The sequence below is a fragment of the Zea mays genome, chromosome 2 (genome assembly GCF_902167145.1).
Source record: "Zea mays cultivar B73 chromosome 2, Zm-B73-REFERENCE-NAM-5.0, whole genome shotgun sequence".
In the NCBI taxonomy this organism is placed as follows: domain Eukaryota; kingdom Viridiplantae; phylum Streptophyta; class Magnoliopsida; order Poales; family Poaceae; genus Zea; species Zea mays.
The window spans coordinates 131,165,402-131,188,212 of record NC_050097.1 but is presented as its reverse complement, the minus strand read 5'-3'; the positions used below and the strand labels follow the sequence as shown (position 1 = coordinate 131,188,212).

Here is a 22,811-nt window from a genome sequence, read left to right as displayed (position 1 = left end):
ACCACGAATGAAATTTTGCTCAACCGAGAATGCACCAACAATAATAAAAACATTTTTCAACCTGTTTGAGCATTTCATAGCAAATAAATAGCACTCCTCCTTCGCTTGACGAAGCTCTTCAACATTCTTTTGAACCCTCAATCATTCAGAGTAGGATATCTCACATTTCGATTGCTCAATGTTGAAGTTTTCAGTAACTTCATCAAGCTTCTTTTCCAGTCCTGCTACTTCAGATCTATGTAATCCCACTTGAATAGATAAAGCATATTCTAGATCAGCTATACGTTTTGCATCTGTTTCTTTTTCTTTCTCAAATTTTAGAATCTTTTCGACCACTTCAGATAGTTTGGCCAAATTAGCTTCGCTTGTTTTTAATCTTTCGACCAAAGAAAGCAGGATTTTATCTTTTTCAAGTGCCTCATTCCGAAGAGTTATAATCTCCGAGCGCAAATTCGCGAAGGCTATTTTCGTGCTCTCATCTTCGCAATCTTTTTGTGCTTTTAAAACTTTGCTTAAAATAAGACCCTAATAATGACAAAAAAGAAAACAAGTAAATACTTTAATTAAAACATTTGCCATGTGCTAACACAAGTAAAATACTTTAATTAGCAAATTAAGAACAACCTTCAAGCTATTTTAAGCCAAGCAGTTTGCCAGATGGTCCTTCGGCATTAAGGACAGCCCGAGCTCAAGCTTCGAGTAGCCCATGTTATCCATCATCTCTCGGTAGACATCAATATCTTTGCTGTCAGGAAGGCAGTATAGAAATCATTCTCTTCATCACGTTCGTAAACTAGGGACCCTTGAGGATACTTGAGTTCCTTAGCGTAATGTTGGGCCTCGGCAATTTGCCTCTGTGTTAGTTGCTTTCCCTAAGCGTGACGGATAATAAAATCAAGATCTTCGGTCGACGCCGCTTCGGGTATCAGCAGCGATAACTTCTCTGGCAGACTCTCCTTTACTTGCTCTGTTGACCTAACTTCCGAAGGTCCAGGAGCAACGCCTATGTCGATAAATTTTTCCAACTCTTCAGTTTCATATTTGGCCATCTTAGCATGGGCAAGAGTAGCTATCTTCAAAGGCCTCAGAATAGCGTTTAGAACGCTGGCCATCCTACTCCCTTTCCTAGGAGTCGCCGCTGGAATGGTTGCTGTCCTTAACAACCCTGGCATTACTGGAGGACTCTGCAGTTGCGGCTGCTGTTCGGTCTTAGAACTCTCTGTTATTGTCTCCTCCAAACGAATGGTGGGAGCTTTGACTGCTGCAGCGGGTATTTTCATTGTCTGTTCCAAAAATTCCAAAAACAACATTAGATTAAATTCTCCTCAATTTAAAGCAAGGAAAAAGAAAAAAGTATTACCTCCGAAGCTGAGAAGGCATCTACGGTAGACTCAACAATCTCTATCTTCGAACTCCCTGCAGCAGGCAGTAAAGCAGCCCTCTCCAAAAAATACGACTTCGGCCGGTGAGTTACAACTTTCATTTTCTTTGGTTTCGGCGCAGTAGAGGGGGTCGTTGATGCAATTTTTCTTTTCGCCCCTTTCTTCCGAGCCGGAAAGCAGTAATCAGGATAAACAAAATCGATGACATCGAATACTCTAATCAACCTTTTCTTTCCACGAGCACCGAAGGCGATATTCATAGCTTCATCTTCAGCTTTCGTATATGCTCCCAACAAATCATTACTAGTTGCCTCAATGGCCTCAATCCATTCATCATCTGGCTCCCCAAACTGACTTCTATAGTGATAGGAATATTTTAGGTAAACCAGGCCATCTTTGCTTGAACTGTCTGTGGTCTCCTTTGATATTTCCCATTCATTAACAAGGGGCCATACCTTTAATGTTATGTGCTCTTGGACCAAGTCTCTGGTGCCAATGTAGCTGCACATAGTGTTGAAGGCTACCAGGCAGCCTTGAGCCTTATCACTATTCACGATCGAGGGCCTTTGGATGCCGAAGCGTGATTGTATCGGACACTAAATTATACCTTTCACATCCTCCCTCTCAACCAAATCACTCTTAACATAAAACCACAGCCTCATCCAAGATCCTAGCCATTTCTTCTGAAATGTTGGGACAGGGCGTCTCACATCAGAGCGGTATACGAAGGAATAACAACCAAAATTGTAGTGATATTTCTCTTTCCCCATCGCCTTCGTATAATAAGATAATTCATGTATATTACAAAAGCAGTCAACGTCTGGTTCCAACCCCTGGCTCCTCATTGCCCATATGAAAACCACGATTTTAATCAATGCTTCAGGGGTGAGTTGACGAAGATATATCTCGAATCTTTTAAGTACTTCGACTAGCATTTTATGCAAAGGAAACTGAAGGCCATTCTTCATAAAACCCTTGTAAACAACCACTTCATCTACTTCAGGAAGAGGAACAGTGTTCTCTCCTTCGACCCTCACTATAGTTGTATCACGAAAATATTTACCCTTCATTGCTTCAATCTGTCCTCTCTTAATAGTGGATTTTCCAAACACAACATGACTAGGCCTTCAAGGCCGATCTTCGGCTTCATCATTGTCACTCTCAACATCAAAATCATCACTTTCACTAGAATCTCCAGACAACCCAGCTAAAATGTCATCACTAATATTTTCAACATTGGTTCTTTCCATAGCCAGTGCACGGTCCTCACTTCTCTTGTCTTTGGCCATCTCAGCGCTGATTGAAACAAAAAGCCAAAACTCTAAAGCAATCACGGTTGTAGAAACAGAAAGCTAAAATGTCAAACCCAACACAAGCTTGATAGCACGAAAAATATTTTTATCGCAACCCTCATATATATATATGCAGAGCACCACTGCACGATGGTCCCCACGATACAGAAGGTTTCGCTATTCTAGCGGAGGGAAGGTGTTTTTCGGACCTTCGACTAAAAGCCTTCCTTCATTTCGCAGTTTGAATTTGTTACAAAGGAACAAACTAATACTACGAGGGGCTACTCTTGGGGGCCTTCATCTTCTAAAGATCCTCAAAAACACGGCTAACTATTTGTTTTTAGCATATTATTAAGTATTACAGGAGCTTCGTCACCAGAAAAGCTTCGACATAGATCAAGGGAAGTATGATGAAGCGAGCTTCGTCACGATGAAGCAGGAAGGCGACATAAGGAGAAGGTGTCGTTCAAGTTGTTGAGTACAAATGACAATGTTGTCCCTGTGACATTTGTAAACCTTGTATGTAATTGTTGAGGGTAAGAATGTAATACTAATAGCATACGAAGCTGTACGATTGCCTATAAATAGATGAACAGTACCCCGTACTGTTCACGCTGGATTGAGATTGTACTCACATCATTACCTTCAAACAAGCCGAAGGTATCAATGCAATACAAACTTTGATAGTATCAATACATTCGTTTTGATATAAATACGTGAGATAATATTGCATTTATAATTATGTTTTTATTTTTGTGAATTATGAAGACTTGTTCTTCATGGCCTTTGTCTAAGACTCGTTATCTCTAAGGGGGATAATGCTTCGAAGGACGAAAGTCTTTAACATATAACAAATGTGTTGCCTTGCTCTTGATCCACAACAATTTAGAACAAGGGACGAACACATACCTCATACATACGTCGTGTATATACTCTAAAAATATAACCAAACTACACAATCTATTCATCTTTGGCTTGCAGCTAGTGAGCACATGATGGATTGATGGATATTGTTGAGCACCGTTTGTGTCCTGGCGGACGGTCCAGACCTGAGCCCGGACGTTCCGCAGTCTGGACTGTCCATGATAGTGGCACGGACGGTCCGTGCGTGCGCAGAATCAATTAGGGTTCTAGATTTCTTGCAGGATTTGTTAGGAAAACCTATGAGATTAGCTTAGGAATGGACTTGTAACAGGTCCAGACCTTTCCTCTATATCATTTTCAGTGGCGAAGGTGACCTTGCATTTCTTGGCGGCAATGGCGGCCCTGACGTCTTCGTTATTTGATGGGGAGAGCTAGGACGTGTGTTTTTCTTGGAAGGCATCGTGGATGTTGTCTTCGTCGCACGAACGGTGGACGCCAAATGTTGGACACTAACACACGCGGGGGCACTGTCAGATGGACCCAAACACTCAGAAAGTAGGTGGGATCTCGCGACAACATAAATGGTAGGGAACTATAGCTTCTCGTTATGCGTGTTACATCCCGCTATAGGACAAGATATTTATAGGCCTGTCTGGGGTAGGTGGTCTAAAGTACGACTCTACCCTTGGATACCAACCATATTCAAGGAATATCTCGTGTAACAGATTAATTACATTATTGTTCGTACAATAAACGGTGCACACCAGATAACGCACCCGCACGCTTCGCTGACACGTGGACCCTACGAGACGTCTTCTATTGGACCCGGTGGCGTACAGGTTCGACTCGTAGCCTTCGTTCCGAGAGCCTTTGCATCATTTCTCCCTCCGTGGTGCCTGACCGAATGATGGAAATTCTTTTGTCGGCGTACTGGCGAAGGCCTCAGCTTCTGTCGACATGGGGCGGTTGTTCACTGGATCGAAGGCCCCCTCGCTTGTGGACCCCTCACCGGTGAATGCTGCAAGAGTCGAGGACCTGTGTTCTGTGTAGGATTAGCATGATAAAAAGTATGGTCTTCCCTTTGTGATCGAGTCGACAATTGATGTCCAAATGAGAGCCAACAAATATTCAAAAGAACAATTCAAATATAATATTTGACTGAATGCTTTGACTAGATATCTAGTATGCCATGGATAACATTGTCCTTATTAGGACTGGACGAAATGCTCGTGGCTCATTGGCTCGCTCGGTTCATGATAATCTTAGCTCGACTCGGCTCGGCTCGTTTAAATTTTTTCACGAGCTGAGTTGACATCCTAGCTCGGTTAGTTAACGAGCCAGCTCATGTGCTAAACGAGCTACCACATTCCAGCAAAACGAAACTATATACATATTATTTATGGAATAATTGATAAACATGTTATATGTATGTGATGTGTCTATGGCCTATGAGTTAAACTAATGATTAATGAACTATGTCTATGTGTTCAATTGTTCTATGCAAATATAATTGTGGGTTGAACTTATGAACATGTATGTGAATTGTGAATCGATGAGTGATAATTGTGCTAAATTGGTGTTACATTGACGTGGTTTGTGAAACTATGAGTATAAATATTATTTTCTATTGTTAAATTAGTTTGAAATTAACTAAAAATTAAATATTATGTACATACTATTTTTTCCTGCTCTGGATCGCGAGCTAAACGAGTCAGCTCGAGCTCGTAAACGAGCCGAGCCAAGCTGACTCTGTAGCTCGTTAACTTAACGAGCCGAGTCGAGCTGGCTCGTTAGCTTAACGAGCCAGCTCGAACTCGGACGAGACGAGCCGAGCTGGTTCGTTATCCACCTCTAATCCTTATATTGGTATCTGATATTAGAAAAAATTATCTGAATCGGTATTCAGTATCTGAAAAAATGTTTAGATATTCGAAAAATATATCTGAATCAGTACGCCTTAGTTTTGATAGGATGGTTAGAACAAATCTTTACAATTTACGCCCATAAAGGAGATGATTTGACAGCTTTGCTAGCTCCTACACAATCAGAGTAGCAAAGCGAGATAGAATATGTATTCTCTCTCTAGACAAGAAAGCAATTCGATAGTCTAAGGTTTGTCCAAAAATGTCAAACATTTACAACTTTGGCCCAACATATATACAAAATATTTATGATGCATAATTAGAATCATTAATACGTCACTGAATATTTTTTAATAATTTCATTGTAAGATATAAATATTGTGATGTTTTAAATATACCAAATTTAAGAAAATGTAAACAGAAGACGATTTTTTTTAAACGGACAGAAAATAGTTGGCCGTGAGTGCCATCATCTAAATAGAATTTGTACTTCAGAACTTTGTCATTCGAAATTATTTAGGCAGCAAAAATTATGTTTGAACCTCTCACATTTAAAGATCAAAGTATTCAAACGACTCAGACTGAGAAAGCACCAAAATCAAAGCTATAGTTCTCGAAAAGTTACAAATCTTTGTAGCTGATTCAAATACTCATTTAAAGATCGAATTAAGATAACATGTGTTGGACGAATATTGTAAATGAACTTGATAATCTCATGGATGGTGTTTGGCGCCAAAATAGGCAGTCGGACTGTCAGGTCCCGGGGCCCGGACGGTACGCACTAGTGATCCAGATGGTCCGCGCGCGCAGAGCTAGTTAGGGTTCCGAGTTTTTTGCTACAGTTGTTGGCTAGATTCGCGGAATTAACTCGGGGAATTTGTTTGTAACGGGTCTAGCCCCCTCCTCTATAAATACAAAGGAATACGACCGATTAAAGATCAACAATCGAATCAATAATCAGTTTATCTCTCGTTTTTACCTTATGCATTAGGAGTAGTTCTAGTTTAGTTGTAGTTTAGCCTCTCAATCTTCCAATTCTTCGCTTCTCTTCGGCTCTACGTCGATTAGAGGTGTCTAGGGTGACCTGCCGACCCTAGACAGCACCTAGAATCTCTCCTCCCCGACTGGGTCCCTCCCGGGAGCGAGATTCAGGCGCCGTCGGCGAACTCCACCGCCCCTACGCACGCGCGGACCGTCCGGCCTATAAGCGCGGACAGTCCGGTCCGTTAGGAAGGGAACCCTAGCCCTGCTCCAGGTCGCGGACCGTCCGGCCCCTGGCCGCGGACCGTCCACGTCTGTGCCGAGAGCACCACCACTGGTTCAACACACTTTTTGGCGACTCCGTTGGGGACACCACATATAGACCCATCAGATCGGCCCTCAATGGTCAGTTCAAGGGATAACTGTAACGTCTCCCTCAGCAATCTCATAGAGCCGACTTGGGAGACCTTACCGGCTGAAGAATAGCTTCAGTTCGAGGAGCACAAGGAGCAGCTGATCCAAGAAGCAAAGGCGAAGTTCCTGGCCAACTTCAAGGTGGACAGGAACAACAAGGTCGTTTGGCAATGGACGACTAATCTGGCTTCGCTCCGACCCATAACGGATAACCCCAATGTAAGTAACACCAATGAGCTTCAATCTCTTAAAGCTTACATAGATGAACAACGAGAGCAAATGCAATATATCGTAGGGGGCATACAAAAGGATTATAAAAGGCTAGTATGTGCGTTTGATAAATCCACTTTTGCAATTTTTTCTTCGCACGAGGTTCAATTGGTGGAAAATACACGTAATTCATCGGCTACAGGTTGTCACGACGAGTCACAACCCCTTTATGGGATGCCGATGGACACATACCCTGAGCAACCACAACCTCCTACGCACATCGGCAGTAAATTAGCCAATATGCACATGTCTGGACCGTCCGCACGCGAGCGCGGATCGTCCGGGCCAGCAACGGCCGGTCCCATTTTTAATGAGTTATCGAGATATGCGTCCGAGCCACCACATGTTACACAAGCCCTAAACCACCCAGACAGATCATCCGCATATAATCACGGACGGTCCGCATATCCGACCGGACGGTCCGGCACAAGGTTGATTGAGGAGGATTGTTACCTAAATCCTCGCCTGTCCCAGCAACACTTCCCATCACACTATACAATGCATCAGCCCATTAATACAGAATCCCAAGCTCATGGGGGTGAGTACTTTCTGGCCCCACTTAAAAGGCCGGAAAGGAATGGTCAATCCTTTGAACCATATAGGGCAAATAGTAATGCACCACATAACTCAAACCAATGGTGGGGGAAGACAACAAACTAGTGTCCAAACAACCTCACCTATGATGGGACAAAGAGCCGGTGGTCTCCCGCCGGCTGTTATTGATATAGTAAGGGAAGAAATAGTCAGGACGTTCTGAGTAAGCATGGTCCCTAGGGGACAGTCATATCGGAGACCTTACGACAGCTGATTTGACCATCACCCATACCCAAAGGGAACCATGATACCCGAATTCGCAAAATTTTCGGGTGACCAAGGAAAGAGCACACGCGAACACATAGGCCCGTTTATAGCACAATTAGGAGAACTGGCCGACACAGAGGCATTCTGGGTGCGTTTATTTTCATTATCGTTAACAGGAACTGCATTTACATGGTATGCCACATTACCTCCTAAGTCTATTTTGTCATGGGGAGATTTAGAACAAAAATTCCATGATCACTTTTTTTCCGGTGACTAGTTAGATTTGGTAGACGTAGTGGCCCTGCGACAGGGAAAAGACGAATCGGTTAATGAGTACATCCGGAGATTCTGGGATACAAGAAACCGATGCTTTCAAATTCATTTAGCAGAAAAACAGCTAGCGGGATTAGCCTTTAATGGACTGCGATATTATTTAAAGGAAAGATTAGAAGGCATCCAGTTTTTCACACTAGCACAATTACATTAGAGAGCTTTGGCTAGTGAAAGCGAAGCAAAGAAACTACTAAAACGATTTGTCACAACGTCCATATAGTAGAGTGTGATCAAAGTAGCTCGGACGACGAATCAAAAGTAGTATACGCGGCTGAAATGATTTGGCCAAAACAGGCTAAATCTTCGGCTTGTTCCTCCTTACAGCCGGTTCAAAAGAAAACATAAGAGGAGGTTAAGTTTACATTTAATGTTGGCAAATGTGACAAGATATTCGATGAATTGCTCAAAAATGGCAACATTAAGATAAATCATACTGTTCCACCCGCTGACGAACTAAAATGTCGCGCATATTGCAAGTGGCACAACTCCTTTTCCCATGCCACTAATGATTGTAATGTACTTCGACGGCAAATCCAATCGGCCATTAACGAGGGACGATTGAAATTTCAGGAAATGCAGGTGGACACGGAGCCCTTTCCAATGAACGTGATTGACTTCGAGGGCAAAAAGGTCCTAATTCGGCCCAGCATAGCCGATAAGGAAAAAGGCAAAGAAGTCATCATCGGCGACGCGTGGAAGGCCGATGAAAATAATAAAATTTCTTGCAGGAAAGTAGTGGCCGAAAAGACTCCTGATGGAGGGGAGGCCGTGAAGGTGACCATCACAACCTCCGGCACTGGGGGCAAGCGCAGACAAGGGGACAGGTGCGAGAACCCATACTGCGCATCACGGACGGTTCGACGTCCAGACGCAGACGGTCCAAAGCATTGCCGGACGGTCCAAAGTATTCTAGCGGACGGTCCGGCAACACTCAGGGCCGCAACGACCATGTACCTTCAAACCGCGACGACTAGAGATAGGTACATGGAAAACTAATACATTTAACGTGGTTGGTCGGCTGGCAAATCTGGCCCGACCTTCGATCAATTATTATCCAAGTATGTGAAAAACAAGGCCGGCGAAATTAAGCTCATGAGCCATACAATGAAGCTATGGGAGAGAGTCATTGAACACCGCCTGCGGAAGATGACGAGCGTGACCCAAAATCAGTTTGGTTTCATGCCTAGGAGATCAACTATGGAGGCCATTTTCTTACTAAGACAACTTATGGAGAGATTCAGAGAACAAAAGAAATACCTGCATATGGTCTTCATAGACTTGGAGAAGGCTTATGACAAAGTACCTAGGAGTGTAATGTGGTGGGCCTTGGAAAAACACAAAGTATCAACAAAGTACATTAATCTTATTAAAGATATGTACACTAATGTTGTGACAAATGTCCGAACAAGTGATGGAGACACTACTGACTTTCCAATTGACATAGGACTACATCAAGGGTTGGCTTTGAGCCCTTATCTTTTCGCTTTGGTGATAGATGAGGTCACAAGGGACATACAAGGAGATATACCATGGTGTATGCTTTTTGCCGATGATGTGGTACTTATTGAGGAGAGTAGGAGTGGTGTTTCGCAAAAGTTGGAATTGTGGAGGCAGACGCTGGAAGCAAAAGGTTTTAGGCTTATAGGTCTAAAACAGAGTATATGAAGTGTGATTTCAGTGCCATGGGGTATGAGGATGGCAATGTTAGTCTTGTTGGGCAAGTGGTACCCAAGAAAGACACTTTTCGTTACTTAGGATCAATGCTTCAGAAGGAGGGAGACATCGATGAGGATGTCAGTCATAGAATTAAAGCTAGATGGTTGAAGTGGCGTCAAGCTGCGGGTGTCTTATGCGACCCCCGGATGCCACACAAACTAAAAGGCAAATTCTATAGGACAGCAATCCGGCCGGCTATGTTGTATGGAGCAGAATGTTGGCCCACTAAAAGATGATATGTCCAACAACTAAGTGTGGCAGAGATGCATATGTTGCGCTGGATATGTGGCCACACAAGGAGAGATCGAGTCCGGAATGATGATATACGAGAGAGAGTAGGAGTGGCGCCATTTGAGGAGAAGCTTATGCAACATCGTTTGAGATGGTTTGGACATATCCAACGAAGACCTGAAGTGGCACCAGTGCATATCAGAATAATTAGGCGTCCCGAGAATGTGAAGAGAGGTAGAGGTCGACCAACCTTGACATGGACAGAGGCTGTGAAGAGGGACCTGAAGGAGTGGAATATTGATAAAGAGCTCGTCGTGGATAGGAAGGGGTGGAAGTGTGCAATTCACGTGCTAGAACCCTGATTTGTAGTTTCGCTTTTCCTCCTTAATCGTTTGACCTTTTCTTGTGCCCCTTTAGATCTTGCTGGTTCTTGTGGGTTTTATCTCTTTTTATGTGTTTTCCCGTTTCGTCGTTTTTCGGTTCTCCTTTGCCTTTGTCTCCCTTTTCTTTTCTTTTCTTTGGGGGTTGAGCTCTAAGGTTTTCATATGGGGTTTCATATCTAGCCTACTCCAACGTGCTTGGGACAAAAAGGCTTTGTGGTTATTGTTGTTGTTGTTGTTGTTGTTGTTGTTGTATGTGAAAAAGAAGGCCAGCCCAAGTGACCGGCCAGCAAAGCGACCTCGCGCACCCATTCAGGAGCAACAACAGGTAAGACCTATTGGAGCACCTTACCAATCGGAAAATACGGAAGCTCATACTATCCAGTTGATACCTAACATACCTGTATGGACACCTCCACCCACATATCTACCTATGTCATATCAATATACATACGTACCGCTGCCATACGCCCCGAATCAAATGTGGGGTATGCCACCATATCCATTTGGGATGCCATAGTACCCCGCTTGGGGGGCACCCCAAGCATCTGTATTCAACAGGTTGGCACCTCCAGTATAGGACCGATTGAGTGCCACTCAATCCGGTCACCAGGCACAAGCCCAGCAAGATTGCCGAACTGCTCAGCCGCAAAGGCCGACCAATCCGGCAGGGAGGCATATACCTACATCAACCGAGAGAACGACAAAAAGTACATCATCAAAATAGGTACATCTGATGTCGTCGTACAAGAAAATAATGAAGGGTCGATGATTTTTGGTGAATCGGCCAACACAAAAGAAGATACGACTGCCATCAAAATAGCTGATCCAAAATACTCCATGCCTCGATGGTGCCCATCGGGATTGACACGGTCCCAAAAGCGAAAATTACAATGCTTGAGAGCAAAGGAGAGCCAGGAAAAGGAGGCGGAAAAGATATTCATTGACACACATCCTCAGTACCCACCACCACAAAATTGATGGAGGCCCAAGGTCATTGAAATAAGTCAAATGGCTATAGAGACAAGAAATGAGACAACAACTCCGCAGCTCTCTGCAGGTATGGCAGACAGTCCGGCTATAAAGGTCGGACCATCCACAGATGACATGGACCGTCCGACTCTCGAGTCCGGACCATCTACACTACACCAAGACACCTCCAACCACGTGCCAATGCCCATGAAGGAGGACGACCTACTGGGAGAAGACCTGGTCGACTACGAAGCTTCTCCAGAGCACCCAGGTATGGACGTAAATGTTATTACATTTTCCGCCAATTGTACTATTGTCGGCGACGATGAACCTGTCGTTGCTCAGTTTGACTTTGGTCCTAAAGAAGTCGCCTTCACTAAACCAAAGGAATCAGTAAATCATTTGAAGCCGCTCTTCGTGCGTGGTCACATTGATGGGATACCGATTGCTAAAATGTTGGTAGACGGGGGGGCTATAAATCTAATGTCTTATTCATTGTACAGAAAATTAGGTAAACATGATGATGAACTTATCAAGACCAACATGACCCTCGGTGGCGTTGGAACTGATAATTCGATCAAAGCTAAGGGAGTCACATCCGTTGAGTTAACCATCGGAACTAAGACCCTTGCTGCTGCATTCTTCGTTGCTAATGTAGAAGGAAATTTCAGTCTAATCTTAGGCAGAGATTGGATTCATGCTAACCATTGTGTACCTTCTACGTTACATCAAATGTTACTACAATGGGTAGGCGACGATGTAGAACAAGTACATGCTGATGCATCGGCCTGAATCGCTGTGGTCGATGCCCCTGTACTTTGGACCTATGAGACTGCTACGTGTCTCACAGGAGTATATTTTTCTAATTATCAGTTCATAAGTATAGATAAAATGTGTTTCATTCCTGTAATGCTAAAGCCGATGGATAATCGGCTAAATCCTAAATAAAGTTTAAATGATAAGTACACATAGAATGAATGAGTCCCTGGTCGTGGACGATCTGGCTTCTGACGGTCCGGTCTGTCACAAAACGGTTTAGCTTTTAAGGCCGAGCAGTCACTACAACATAAAACCATGTTGCAGACAATCCAACTCTCGAGACCAGACGGTCCACCGTCGCACAAAGATCATCTAATTCCTCTATGGGAGACATAATAGAGGAATTCAGAGATCTCGACAAATTAGGATAGGGGTTTACATCGGTGGGTCCTTTGGAGGAGATTGATATAGGAGATGGTAAAACTCCAAGGCCGACTTTTGTGAATAAGACCCTGGAGATCGATCCTAGAGATGAAATGATCGGTCTATTGAAAGAATATTCTGATTGCTTTGCTTGGAATTACACTGAGATGCCGGGATTAAGCCAAGAAATAGTAGAGCATCGGCTGCCTATGAAGTATGGTTTTAGACCTTTCAAGCAGAAAGCTAGAACATTTCGTCCGTATCTTCTCCCATGAATAAAGGATGAAATTCACCGGCTGCTAGAAGCTAATTTTATTAGACCTTGCAGATACGCAGAGTGGGTCTCCAATATTGTGCCGGTGGAGAAGAAAGAATCAGGTAAGCTCAGAGTATGCATTGATTTTTGCAATTTGAATAGAGCAACCCCTAAAGATGAATATCTCATGCCCATAGCCGACAAGTTGATCAATAATGCGTCAAGAAATAAAATTATTAGCTTTCTTGATAGTAATGCTGGATATAATCATATTTTCATGGCCGAAGAAGATGCGTCTAAAACGGCCTTTATATGTCCACGCTTCATTGGTTTATTTGAGTGGGTTGTCATGACATTTGGTCTGAAAATGCTGGTGCTACTTATCAGAGGGCTATGAATTTGATCTTTCACGAGATGTTGGGAAACACTGTGAAAGTCCACATTGATGATATCGTAGTCAAATCGGTTGCATTTAGTTCTCATATAGCTAATTTGCGCAAAGCCTTTGATAAAATGCGTCAATATGGTTTGAAAATGAACCCACGTAAATATGCTTTTGGAGTGTCCGCTGGTAAGTTCTTAGGATTCATCATTCATGAAAATGGTATAGAGATAGACCTTGACCGAATTAAATCCAATCGGAATATGGGACCTCCGACCTGTAAGTTTGAAATGCAAAAGTTCCTCGGCAAGGTAAATTATTTGCGAAGGTTCATTTATAATCTGACTGGGAAAATTGATGCCTTGAATCCCATCCTTCGGCTTAAAATGATGCCGAATTCACATGGGGGGCAGAGCAGCAGGAAGCATTTGATCTCATTAGAAAATATTTATCTTCGGCCCCCGTATTAAAAGCACCACAGGTACGAGTACCATTCAGATTATACATTGCAGCTGAAGATAAAGTTACTGGAGTAGTCCTGACGCAAGAAACTGAAGGAAAGGAGCATGTAGTGACCTACCTAAGTCGGAGAGTGGTGGATGCCGAAACGAGGTACACTTTTATTGAGAAGTTATGCTTATGCCTGTTTTATGCATGCACCAAGTGTAGATGTTATTTACTATCTAGTCATTGCACCGTTGCTGGTCAAACCGATGTGATAAAATACATATTGCGAAACCCGATTATGAGTGGTAGAATTGGTAAATGGGATTATGCACTCATAGAATATGACTTGGCCTATGAACCATTGAAATCTATGAAAGGCCAGGTCGTAGCAGATTTTATTGTAGAACATCGGATTGATGATACTCATAAACTAGACATATCATACCTCACTGTTAATCCTGGACTTTATATTTTGATGGATCTGTTTGCAATAAAGGACAATTAATCGACATCGTGCTTGTTTCACCAAGTAATGTCTCCTTCGACTTCTCTAGCCGATTGAAAACTTATTGCACTAACAATCAAGCCGAATATGATGCCCTTTTGTTCGGCTTGGAACTTTTAAATTGTATGGGAGTAAAACATGTGAAGGTATTTGGTGATTCTCAACTGGTTGTCCAACATGTATTAGAAGAGTATCAATGTTTTGATGGTACTCTAAACAGTTACCTTGAAAAATGGTGGGGAATAATTCATTCTTTTGACGAATTCAGTATTCGACACATCTCTAGAGTTGAGAATCACAGAGCTAACAATTTGGCACAAGATGCATCAGGATATCGGATAAAGCAAGGTAAATTTTACAACACCGAAAATCTGGTAACCGGTACAGGGCCAATTCCCTAGGTCGCGGACCATTCGGGTGAGGGCTTCAGACCGTCCGAGGTTGCCAGGAAAGTTCTCTTGATTGATTCGGCTGGTAGTGAAGCTGATGCAAGCGATTGGAGGACATCCATAATTAATTATCTACGAAATCCCAGTGTTAGGACGGATAGGAACGTTCGGCGTACAACTTTCAAGTATATTTTAATGAATGATGAACTCTACCGTCGAACAGTCAACGACGTCCTGCTGAAATGCTTGGGCCCAGGTGATGCTATATTAGCCATGACCGAAGTACATGAAGGGATTTGTGGTACCCATCAATCGGCTCCGAAGATGAAGTGGTTGTTGCGAAGGTCTGATTCTATTGGCCTAAAATGATAGCTGATTGTTTCAAGTACTACAAAGGATGCCAAGTATGTCAAAAATTCGACGACTTACAGTTGGTCCCGGTAGCCGAATTACATCCTATCATCAAGCCTTGGCCTTTTAGAGGATGAGGATTGGACTTTATAGGAGAGATTCATCCTTCATCATCAAAAGGGCATCGGTTTGTGTTAGTTGTCACTGACTACTTTACCAAATGGACTAAAGCCGTTACTCTGAAAAACATGACACATAGGGAGGTAATTGAGTTCATAATTGAGCATATTATTTATAGATTCGGCATTCCCCAGACTTTGACTATAGACCAAGGGGCTTCTTTTATGTCAAAGGAGGTACATGAGTTTGCTGAATTATATAGAATTAAGTAACTCAATTTATCTCTGTATTATGCTCAGGCCAATGGACATGCCGAGTCTAGTAATAGGACATTGATTAGCATGATAAAAAAAGATATCTGATCATCCTAAGCATTGGCATAACATTTTGTCCGAAGCTTTATGGTCTCATAGAATATCTAAACACTGTGCTACTAAAGTATCTCTGTTTGAGCTTGTTTATGGGCAGTAAGCAGTGTTACCTGTAGAGATAAGTTTAAATGTTGTCAGGTTCGCCAAGCAAAATGATCTGACTGTCGTTGATTATTATAATTCAATAATGGACAATATTGATGAAGTGACTGACAAGAGAGTGACAACCTTAGGAGAAATAGAAAAGGACAAGATCATGGTCGCCAAAGTTTACAACAAGAAGGTCAAGGCTAAATCGTTCTAGGTAGGAGACTTGGTATGGAAGACTGTCCTGCCTCTGAGGAGCAAAGACCGGAAGTTTGGGAAGTGGTCGCCAAGCTAAGAAGGCCCTTACAGAGTCACGCAGGTGATGTCCGGTAACACCTACTTGTTGCAAACATTACAAGGCAAAGACTTGCCCAAGGCATTAAACGGGCGTTTTCTCAAGCAGTATCATCCTAGTATGTGGCAAGATGCCTAAGGAAACCGATGTGATTGCAACATGTTAGTTTCTTTTGGCTCGCTCAGCTCCGCCAAAAGGCAGGGGGCATATGTTGAGCGCCAAAATAGGCAGTCAGACGGTCCGCGCGCGTGCAGAGCCAGTTAGGGTTCCGAGTTTCTTGCTACAGTTGTTGGCTAGATTCGCGGAATTAACTCGGGGAATTTGTTTGTAACGGGTCCAGCCCCCTCCTCTATATATGCAAAGGAATACGGGCGATTAAAGATCAACAATCGAATCAATAATCAATTTATCTCTCGTTTTTACCTTATGCATTAGGAGTAGTTCTAGTTTAGTTCTAGTTTAGCCTCTCAATCCCCCAAATTCTTCGCTTCTCTTCGGCTCTACGTCGATTAGAGGTATCTAGGGTGGCCTGTCGTCCCTAGGCAACACCTAGAATCTCTCCTCCCCGACAGGGTCTCTCTCGGGAGCGAGATTCAGGCGCCGTCGGCGAACTCCGCCGCCCCTGCGCACGCGCAGACCGTCCGGCCTATAGGAGCGGACCGTCCGACCCGTTAGACAGGGAACCCTAGCCCTGCTTCAGGTCGCGAACCGTTCGGCCCCTTGCCGCGGACCGTCCGCGCCTGTGCAGAGAGCACCACCGTCGGTTCTTAACGCAGTGATTGACGTCCGGATCGACGTGAACATGTGGGAGTGATTCAGTGGGGAACGAGCGAGGCTGAAGACATGTGACTATTTCTTTTGTCATTTTTAGTCCGATTTGTAATTTCTGAAAAAAAACATTATAGCAATGATTGCCTTAAGGAAACAGATATCATAAATATTTACACTAGGTTCTCTAGAAGAAATTTGTGTAATTCACAATTTTTACTGGCCTTTTACATCGGCGGTTCAAGTAAAAATAGCCAAATAGGTGTTTTGGAAACCAACACTAGTAGTCATTTGTCTCATCCATTTTTTTTCTAAATAATAAAATAAATAAGTCATTTGAAAGTATATATAATGATAAATAAGTCATTTTAAAATATACATAATGATAAAGAAGTCGTAATAAAATGAATAATATTTATATAAAATGAATAAAACGAACAGTGGAATAAGACATATAAAATTTTAAAAGGCTTCGTTTTGTGGGAGTAATTTCCTTTACACCAATCATACGAACTGAGAGCACACTTGACTAGTCTCATCTTGTGTGTTCCGAGAGACGCATGGAGTATATATAAATCACCTATTGCCCAACGTAGCTCCGCAGCGCACACACATACACAAGCACAAGCGCACTCTAGCAATGGCTTCTGAGGTTGTCCGCCCTAGCGACGCCGAGCTACTAAAGGCACAAGCCGACATATGGCGGCTCAGCCTCTCCTACCTCACGCCCCTGTCACTGAGGTGCGCCGTGGAGCTTGGCATCCCTACGGCGATCTACCGCCATGGCGGGGCTGCCTCAGCCGCTGAGCTGGTCACGGCGCTGTCTCTCCCCTCCACTAAGCTGCCGTTCCTCCGCCGCCTGCTGCGGCTCCTCGCCGCGTCGGGCGTGTTCACCGTCGACAAGCAGAGCTCGGAGGAGGAGCGGTACCGCATCAGCCCCGTGTCCTACCTCCTGGTGGACGGCATCCCTCACGAGGACCACATGAACCACACCGCTCTGGTGCTCACCTGCACCTCGACGCGCTACATCGAGGCGGGGATAGGGCTGGCGGAGTGGTTCAAGAGGGACGTGGTCACGTCACCGTTCGAGGAGCTGCACGGGGCGACTCTGTTCCACGAGAGCATGGGGAGCCTCGACGCAGATTTCCACGACATGGCGAGCGAGGCCTTGGACGCCCACGACAACTTCGGCATCGAGATAGCTATGCGGGAGTTCAGGGACTTGTTCGAGGGGATCCAGTCCATGACCTACTGCTGCGGTAACTTCGGTGATGACAAGGGTGCCAGGGCCATTGTCAAAGCCTTCCCACACATAAAATGCACTGTGCTGGCCCCTCCCAAGATCATTGCCACCAAACCGGCCGATGGAGCGATGATAAACTATGTCGAAGGTGACATGTTCAGTTTCATTCCACCTGCTCAAACTGTCGTGCTAAAGGTAATGTAATAACCCTGCTCAAATTAATTAACTTCATGGTCGACTCATCAGTCACGAATTAATCATTGCATATAATTAGCTTGTGCTGCACCACCTGACCGATGAGGAGTGCGTCAAGCTCCTGGCTCAATGCCGGAAGGCGATTCCTTCACGGAAGGATGGCGGGAAAGTTATAATCGGTGATATTATGATTGACCACTCTGGGCCTATGCTGGAAACTCACCTCCTGATGGACATCGGCATGATGACCATGACAAAAGGACGGCAGAGAGATGAAAAAGAATGGAGCGAGCTCTTCACCAAAGCAGGGTTCAGCGAATACAAGATCCTGAAGGAATTTGGAGCTCGTGTTGCCTTCGAAGTCTATCCGTGAGATTGCACCTGGACTATACATATATATTTACATACATATATGTATGTGTGTGGGTGCCTTGCGTGGCTTGGCGTGATGATGTCATAAATAAAGAGGGTGGGTGTGCTTGCGGTATTCATGGATGGCCATGGATCTGAGCACATGACGTTGGATGCTTTCTTAAGGCTCTCGTGGATCTTCTATATTTGGAAGAAGCTGTAAAATAATATATCGCCATCTAGTGTTGGCGTTGGCTTGTATGTACTTTGTACCTGCTTTGTTATTTTGTGTAATATCGAGTAACCTAATGTATACTTGCTTACTACTATCACTACCGAAATCTATCTCTTTGCCGAGTACCTACAGCTTTACCAAATGCAATTTATCGGACACTCCGCTAAATATGCTTTGCTGAGCGTTACACTCAGCAAAAGCAAACACTCGGCGAAGAGCGTCTTTGCCGAGTGCTGAACACTCGGCATAAATTGGCTCAATAAATACGCTGCCCAACTCTCAGCAAAAACTGGCATTCGGCAAAGCGCCATCAGCAGCCGTCGACAGATGAAGGCCGTTGCCTTTGTCAAGAGCCTGAGCTAGACACTCAGCAAATTAATTTCTTTGCCGAGTGTCCAACCGAGACACTTGGCAAAGAACTTGTTTGACAAGTGTCTTTTCTTGACCCCGGGCAAAATTTATTTGTTTTTTTCCTTTTTTATCACATCCAGTTTTAGAAGGCAAATCGAATGCGAATCATGTACGTGCCATGATCAGAAATTCACGTACACAACGATTACATAATTGAACAATATCGCACAGTGTTCAAATAATAACATAAAGAAGTATTATATTTTTACATCATGATATCAGAGACATCTACATATTCATTAACTTAAATCGTAATCAAAGTGCTAAAGCGAAACACAGCAATGTCAGCTGACTAGGGTTTGCCGCTAATTTAATCTAGAACTCCTTGAAGTCCTGAAAGTCCTCTGTATGGGCTTCATCTTCTCCTCAGCAGGGTTGCAATGGGGACAATCTGGTGTTTTGTGTTTAAGCAAGGGTGAGTACACATCAACATACTCAGCAAATGTCCCGTTTTAGTGGACTGACTTTATGTGGGGTAAAGCTCAAAGCAGTTGCTTTTAGTTCGTTAGGTATTTATTATTAGAAGAAGCCAAGTTTTAGCAATAACCCCAAGTTATTATCCTAAAAGGTACTCCCTCAAAGAGGAATTACAAAAAATCCATAATTATGATCATCATCCTTAAAGCACCATAAAAATGTATCCAGAGTATCTGTAATCAAAAGAGATCTAAAGGCCGCTCATAACCGTGAGCACGGCTGATATACCAGTTTCTAAGCCTCTGCAGAGGTTGTACACTTTACCTATGAGTCGTGTCTCTTTTTGTCTCCGGTTGTACAGACCCTTAAACACTCCCAAGGTGAGTCGGCAAGGTTTCACTACGTCGCTTTTACAAATATTCCCTAGAGGTCATAGCTACCGTGTTTAGGTTTCTTTAGTTTGATAAACACAGTACATATCCCCGTAGAAGGGGTGACTAACAAAGCAAAACAAAAGAACCTCGACACCCAGCCTCGGTAGAGCAAGTACTGTGTCTGGAACCTATTGATGGCACAACGACGAAGCCGACCACACCTCGAGTTCCTTTAGTTAGTCAGCTAAGGGTTGTAAGGAAAATGGACCTTGGCCATTTGGCTAAGTGACTTTGGTGTTTGATGATCAACATAACCTTGTGGACTAATGTGTTTGCGATTGTTTGTGTTTACAGTTCACAGGATGCGAAGAGGATTGGACTGAAGCACTAAGGATGCAACACCTCAAAAAGAAGACCTAAAAGATAAGTAGAAGTCCAAGACTCAAGAACAAAAGAAGCCCAAAAGAAACAGCGAAGAAATCCATGAAGTGAGCAGTCAGCCAGCGCTCTGGTGGCGCACCGGACAGTGAACAGTACCTGTCCGGTGTGTGACCGGACAGTCTGAGCAAAGAGCCCACAACCAGGGGCGCTCGGGGCTGTAGCACCAGACTGTACAATGTGCACTAGATAGTTTAGCCAACGGTCGATTGCTACAGACCTCAATGGTCGACTGACGTGGCCAGGGCACCAGACATGTCTGGTGTGCACCGGACTGTCCTGTGCACGTGATGACAGAGCAGTCAACTTTCAGTCCAACAGCTATAATTGTGGAGGAGGATATAAATACCCCACCAACCGACCATTTGAAGGTGTGGGAGCCCAAACAACATACCAAGACATATTGTAGACATCTTCAAGTGCTCAAACACCCAAGTGCTTAATAGAATCACTCGATGATTAGCGTAGGTGCTTTGCGAAGTGCTTAGGTTAGTTAGACCACTTATGCGCTTGGTCTAGGTGAATCCTAGTTAGTTGAGTGAGTTAGAAGAATCACATAACCCCTTGGCTCTTGCATGAGCCATTGTAATTGTACCAAGTGGGGCTAAAGTATTGCAAGACTGTGACAACTGCGTTTGTGTCAGGGCCGCCACAATGTACCGGAGGGAACGAGCCCCGCGATGTTTCGGCTGAAAGCTCGATAGTGGAGATGGCGGGTAGCGTCCGAGAGGAGCCGAAAGCGGAGCACCACTTGCGCTTGGAGAAGGCCCACGGGTCTCTACGGAGTTACTCGACCGAGATGCTTGCCCCTCGCATGGGCTACCCTTTTCGTAGGGGCACCAACGAGGATTAGTCGGGACCTTGCGTGGTTCCAGATACCTCGGTAATAATACTGGCGTCATCCACGAGAGTGTGCTTTCTTTACTAGCTCTTTACCTTCCGCATTTACATTATGTACTTAAGATTCCATCTCTCTTTTATAGCTAGATTATTTAGGATTGAAACTTAGACTTTGCGATAAAACATTTAGACAGAACCTAGTTTGCATATTCTAGATTGATTATTTGCATAGGTTTTACTCTAGGGATTTATTTGTGGCCTAGTTTAGAAAGAATAGTTTCTAGAAGTCCTAATTCACCCCCCTTTAGGCGTCACCATTTCCTACAAGTGGTATCAAAGCCTGGTTTGGCTCATTTGAAACGTTTTATCTTTACTGCTAATTAGCCGACACTTTTTAGAAGAAGGGGATGGATACCCATAGGCCACCACACTTCGATGACACTAACTTCCTATATTATAGTGCTAGAATGGCTTGTTACCTAGAAGTCATTGATCTAGGTGTTTGATGAGTCACTCGTGACGGGATGAAACCACCCAAGAATCTTGAGAAGTTCACCACGAGTGAGGAAAAAGAAAATCATTTGAATGCAAGAGCCAAAAATTGCTTAGTCTCTTAACATGGAAATTTTCAGTCCAGTATTTACATTGAAAAGTGCTAATGAGATCTGGCTAAAATATCATGAGCTCCATGATGGCACATCAAATGTTCGTGAGAAAAAACATTGCCTAGTCTTAAATGATTACAATTCTTTTGCCATGAAAGATAATGAACTTGTTAGAGACATGTATTCACATTTGAATCTAATCATCAATGAGCTTAATTCTATTGGAATTAATAAGCTAGGTGATGCAGACATTGTGAGGAAGATTATCTCCCTACTACCACAACAAAAATATAGGAGCATGATCACCATTCTTCACAACATGGAGGATTTGAGCACAATGACCCCGACAATTGTGATTGGAAAGATTGCGGCATTTGAAATGTCTTGAAAGTTAGGTCAAGAGGAGCCATCTTCTTTAAGGCCATATGCTTTTTCATATGATGAAAAGAAGAAAGGCAAAAAGGAGGTCCCACTCCAAGCTCCTGAAATGAAGAAGAAGAGGAAGAAGAAGAAAGTGATGATGATGAAGATGATCAACCCTCAACATCATCCTCCGAGGACCAAAAACAGTCCAACGCGTCGGAAAGGTAACGAGGATGATTCACAAGATTAATCTAATGGGTGTGCCCCTGCAGGTCAAGGATCTTCTCTTTAACATTGACAGGAAAAAGCAAAGAAAGAGAGGATGCTTCACATGTAGGGAGAAAGGCCACTTCAGGGACAACTGTCCAAATATGGCCAAACATACAAAGAGGAGGAGTAAAGGCAAGGCCCTTACAAGTGTCAAGACTTGGGATGACTCTTTAAGCGAAGATGAACCTCCAAGGACACGCAGCCACCGATTCTCATCACACTCATCACGATCATCACACAAGTGTCTTATGGCAAGCGATAAAATGAGTATTCCATCCTCTAGTGATGATAGTAGTAGTGATGAGGATGAAGGTGATGAAAAGCCCTCCTTAGATGAATTTGCGGAAGCTGTTAAGTTTTTTGATGATGTATGCACTAAACAAAAGGCTCAACATAAAATCTTGAAAAAGTTGATTAG

The 22,811-nt window shown here is 43.6% G+C and overlaps 1 protein-coding gene across 1 annotated transcript; it reads left to right on the top strand.

Annotated features, from left to right (window-relative positions):
- The first annotated feature begins 17,261 nt into the window (after positions 1 to 17,261).
- Positions 17,262 to 18,778, top strand: LOC100127014 (uncharacterized). The gene is made up of 2 exons (NM_001112606.1): positions 17,262 to 18,089; positions 18,169 to 18,778. The coding sequence occupies exons 1-2, from the start codon at positions 17,292 to 17,294 to the stop codon at positions 18,460 to 18,462; spliced, it is 1,092 nt and encodes a 363-aa protein (NP_001106076.1). The 5' UTR covers positions 17,262 to 17,291; the 3' UTR covers positions 18,463 to 18,778.
- The last annotated feature ends 4,033 nt before the right edge of the window (positions 18,779 to 22,811 follow it).